The sequence below is a fragment of the Olea europaea genome, chromosome 12 (assembly GCF_002742605.1).
Source record: "Olea europaea var. sylvestris chromosome 12, O_europaea_v1, whole genome shotgun sequence".
NCBI lineage: Eukaryota > Viridiplantae > Streptophyta > Magnoliopsida > Lamiales > Oleaceae > Olea > Olea europaea.
This window is the reverse complement of record NC_036248.1, coordinates 7,204,325-7,209,242: the sequence shown is the minus strand read 5'-3', so window position 1 is coordinate 7,209,242 and position 4,918 is coordinate 7,204,325. Positions and strand designations below refer to the sequence as shown.

The following is a 4,918-nucleotide window of genomic DNA, read 5'->3' as shown; positions in this document are numbered from 1 at the left end:
TGAGCGCTATTGCACCAGTTTCTCTTCATTAAAAGATTGGTTTTCAGTGATTTGACTCAGAATGCCAATTCTTCAAGTTTTTAAGCTTTATACTTAGAAAATCTGATTTGAGTTTGCTTATACTTTTAAAATCTTAATTGAGTTTGCTTTTACTACTGTTTTAAGGAGTCTGCACATTGGTCCCTGAACCTTTTTAATTATGAAATTCGAGCCCTTAATGTTCTAGGAACTGTAGAGTGGTCCCTGAATGCTTTTGCAGATCTGCCCCCAGATTTTTATGTTGCTATTTGGATCACCAGAATTTTTCCCAAGTTTTTAAGCTTTATACTTAGAAAATCTGATTTGAGTTTGCTTATACTTTTAAAATCTTAATTGAGTTTGCTTTTACTACTGTTTTAAGGAGTCTGCACATTGGTCCCTGAACCTTTTTAATTATGAAATTCGAGCCCTTAATGTTCTAGGAACTGTAGAGTGGTCCCTGAATGCTTTTGCAGATCTGCCCCCAGATTTTTATGTTGCTATTTGGATCACCAGAATTTTTGCCCAAGCCTTTGTCCAATCCAATAGAAATTCCCCCACCTTCTCCTGAATTGAACAAATTGGGCTGAATCCATTAAAGAAATCAAGCCCTACTAAATGATGAATAAGAAAAGTAGAAATTACACCCAGCTAGAATTTTTAAGATTTAGCTTCAAAAATCAAATTTAAAGTTCTTTTTATACAAAAATAAAATGATGATATACTATTTTAAATAATAATAATAATAATAATATCACAAAAATTAAATTATTGTATATATTCATCTCACCATCATCTATCCTCCCAAGTACTAATTATTTCACTTTACTCACTCACTCTCTCTCTAATGGTGTTCCCTCAGTTCTCTGTTCTTCTCCCATCTCTTTTTACCCCACACGTCGAAAATTTGCATCGTTGCGACGTTGCCATACTCCATTGCCTATAGCCATTGCATTGTCACCATGCCTACAGCAATGCGTCACTCGCTGATCTGAGGGTGACGTTAATTTTAGATTTAAGAGCAGTACAATTTGAGAGGTACCAACCGCAACACGATTTGAGATTGGCAACGTCATTCCCGTATTCGAAGCTCTAAGAGTAGGGCTGTCAATGGATCGGATATGGATCAGATCTGCTCAAATTCGATTCGACCCGTTAAGAATAATTATCCGATTTGATCCGTAATCCGACGAATATTTGAATGACCCGATCCGAAATTGAAAAAAAATAAAAATTAGAAAAATAAAAATTTTATTTATTTTTTCCTTTAAAAATCATAGCCTCAATAAGATTTTAATTAATTATTTATTTTAAAAAATATTTGAACTATCTTAATGTGCTCACTTATTATATTTAAAGGCTCAAATCAATTTTTTTATCCAAGTGATGCTCATTTTTAAAAGAAACTCTTTTTAGAATATTTTAATGATATTCCAATGTCGGATATTAGCTTTAAAAAGGATTCACCTCTTCCAATGATTTAGTGACCTTTCAATATGAGATACTAATCATAATCATTTATCAATTCTAAATGTTTACTAGTTTACTTTATTATTTTCATTAAAAATCATAGTCTCAATAAGATTTTAATTATGAACAATGTCGATTTGAACAAAGTAAATTATTTTGGATATATTAATTGTTAGTTTTTTATGTTATGAAAGAAATTACTATAGTAAATCTAATTAATAAATTAATTATTATTTTTATCTTTTTTTAATTAATAAAAAAATTAAATCTATTCAAAATTTTCAATTAAAAATATTGTACTATTATACAATATTATTTATTATTTAAAATTATGTGTAAAGTATAATACAATTTTCAAAATGGTAAAAACTGTGTCATATATTATGTGATAATATAAAAAAATACAATATATTATTATAATAAATCGGATCGGATAGACCTATATTCGTATTTGATTCATTTAGTTAACAGATTATCAGATTCGGATCTCTATCGGACTAGCGGATTGAGACCCTAAATCCATCTCTCATTAATTTTATCGGATTCGAATCAAAATCCAATCCATTGACAGCCCTATCTGTGAGTGACAACGTCATGTTCGTAACACGACGCTAATTAGATCTGGCATCAAAGACGATGAGTTCAGATGGCGATGGCTTCACATAGTGTGGTGTTATGGTGGTGATTTTGCGTTTGATGTGATTGCGGTTTGGTGTGATTGGTGGTGTGGTTTTTGCATTTCTATGGTATGTTGTGGTTGCAGTTAGTGTTGTGGTCGTGGTGATCATGGTGGTGGTGATCATGGTGTTGGCGGTATTTTCCATGATTCGACAGTCAGGGGTGGGGAATGGGATGGGGTGAGGTGTTTTTTGACCAATTATCTTGTTGATTATGACAATAAATTGATTAATTTGTGATCAATAAATAATGTGTAACTTAAAAATTGTTATTGTGACATACAATTTATTTAATTGTAATAAAAAATAACTTGTGACCAATTAATCCGACAAGTTGTGACCGTTATATAAGTTGTGACTTATGAATTTTGTGATTTGCAATCGATAAATAAATTATGATCGACAAAAATTTTAATTTTGTGATGAATAAATTGTAACGTGCAAAATTTTTAATTCAAGAAATCATTTGTGATCAATTAATTCGATCATTTGAAACTGAAAAGAACTATGGGACTATGTCAAACATGATTAACCATCACAAATAATACTGGGAACTAGACAAATCACTATGTATGATTGCGAGTTGATTATACTTTTATATAATTGTTAGCTAAAATTTTAAGAGTTTATAAGAAATGAATCCCAAAAAAGTCAAATTAAAAAATAGATAAAAGTTGTGAGTCATACAAAATGTGTGGATAAAAATAAGGGAAAATTGTAGTAGCGGTCCCAAAACTTTTCAATTTTTGCAGACTTTATTCTAACCTTCATTCTGTGTCATTTCGTAAATATGTAGTTGAAGTCAAGATGGATGGAATCCATTCATTTGACTATTAGTTGATCAAATAATTGACCTTGACTCCAATTTTGACTAATTCTAAAAGAGCAAAATGGTAACTTTACTTTTTTTTTTTTACGTAAAAAATTAAATAAAAAACCAAAAAAAGAAAGAAATTTACCCAAACCCCTACAACAAACCACCCACCCACCCCTTATTAAAATAAAAAAGCCGATGACCGACACTTGCTTTTTCCCCAACTCCCATCCACACCACTAGAACCCAAACACGCTCCAACAACATCAAACATGAAATGATGGCCCAGAAGTACTTACGAAGCTGAGGTAATTGCAGCCCATACCCTACAATCACAACAAAATACTCAACAAGAATACTATCCACATCAAACTTCAATCGAGCCACCAAAATTTGTTCCGGTGAAACTAAATAGAAGTTAATGAGGGTGATAATGAAGGAAACCCTAGAGGAGTGCCCACTGGGGAAAGACCAGTGGTCAACAGCGAAAGAGAAGAACATGTTCTCGCAATAAATTGGGCGAGGGTGTTGGATGAGATGTTTGAGAAGGCCAATGAATAAAAGTGAGAGAATGATGGGGAAAAAGAGAGAGCCATTGTTGGAGAACTTGAGGAATTTAATGACCGAGAAGGGTAAGATAGGATAAGATAGGAATTTGAGGGCCAAGAACTTGAGGAATTTGGGGAAAAATAAGGTGTAGAGATGGAGGGAGATTCCTGTGTCTAGGTTTATTAGGTGGCTGATTAGGGTTCGAGAGGGTGGTTGTGGTTGTTTAGTTACCATGATTTTTTATATTTTTCGGTGAACTTCAATTCAGTTTAGGTGGTCGGCGGTTGTCATTCTTGTTTGTGGTTTTGGGGCAAGGTACAGTCGGTGAGGGGCGGGAGATAAAGATTTTCATTTTTATTTTCCTTTTCCTTTTTTAATTTCTTAATTTAATTTTAACTTATTTTTAGGGATAATATGCAAAGTTACCATTTTGCCCTTACTAATATGGTCAAAATTGGAGTCAAAATCGGTTCTTTGGTCAACTAACAATCAAATAGATGGATTCCATCCATCTGAACTCCAGCTGCATATTTATGTACGGTTAAAGACATTTGCTGACGCAAAATGAAGGTTATGACAAAGTTTGCAGAAATTGAAAAGGTTTGGGACCACTAATGCAATTTTCCCTAAATATAATTTAATCAGGTTATAATCAACCCAACACATGCATTGTATCAATTCTTTGTGTTATTTCCAAATTTTGCTTTGCTCCCAGATACGCGCCTCTTCTCGATAATTGCCTTCAATTCTAGATCTTACCAGCAAAGGAAAGGAAAAGTCTTCTTATTTCGATGCTTAAATTAGAGTTGATTACAAAAGAGAACCAAAAAGTGTTATTCAAAATAACTGATAAAAATCACGATTTTCAAACTGAATGTGACGACTCTTTAATGAAGTCTGCTTTCTCGTGAGAATTTATTTCAGGTTCTCGAAGTTTCTATTTGTAAATTTGGGAAGACATGACGATGGGCTTCGTGGGTCCATTCTACATGGCGCAACTAAGGTTACCATGATAATTGGGTCTCTTTAGCCCAATGGTTTATATGTGACGCCAATCTAATTTTTTATTTGTGTTATCAATTCATTATTTTTTATAAAAAACTTATTATACTCCATTTAGTAGGGATTAAATATAAATTTTAATCTAAGTTAAAAGTCAAATATTATATAAAATCTACAACTTTTCAATCACAAAGTTCATCAACTTTTATCAAAATTTACTATAAATTTGATTTTAATCCCCCACCAAGCAAGGTCTAGGAGATTACAGTTTAATTTTACAATCTATAATCACAATTGCTTGAAATTTAAACAATTTTAATGTGTCAAAATATGACTCGTATTAAAAATAAAATTCATGGTATATAAGTGAAAATTGTGTCCAAATATC

At 32.1% G+C, this 4,918-nt stretch overlaps 1 protein-coding gene across 1 annotated transcript; it reads right to left on the bottom strand.

Moving 5' to 3' along the window:
• Positions 1-457: 457 nt before the first annotated feature.
• On the bottom strand, positions 458-3,847 carry LOC111406510. Its single transcript, XM_023035922.1, has 3 exons — positions 3,144-3,847; positions 951-1,150; positions 458-604 (listed from the first exon to the last, which is right to left on the bottom strand). Exons 1-3 carry the CDS (start codon positions 3,760-3,762, stop codon positions 458-460), a joined length of 966 nt encoding a protein of 321 aa, XP_022891690.1. The 5' UTR covers positions 3,763-3,847.
• Positions 3,848-4,918: the final 1,071 nt, after the last annotated feature.

Excerpts from the sequence above, each read along its gene's own strand:
- LOC111406510 (XM_023035922.1), bottom strand. The coding sequence starts at position 3,762 with ATGGTAACTAAACAACCACAACCACCCTCTCGAACCCTAATCAGCCAC. Across the intron at positions 1,151-3,143 it reads TAATAAGGGGTGGGTGGGTG|ATCTGATCCATATCCGATCC; the intron begins GTTTGTTGTAGG and ends GAATTTGAGCAG. Across the intron at positions 605-950 it reads CAATGGCTATAGGCAATGGA|CCCAATTTGTTCAATTCAGG; the intron begins GTATGGCAACGT and ends TAATGGATTCAG.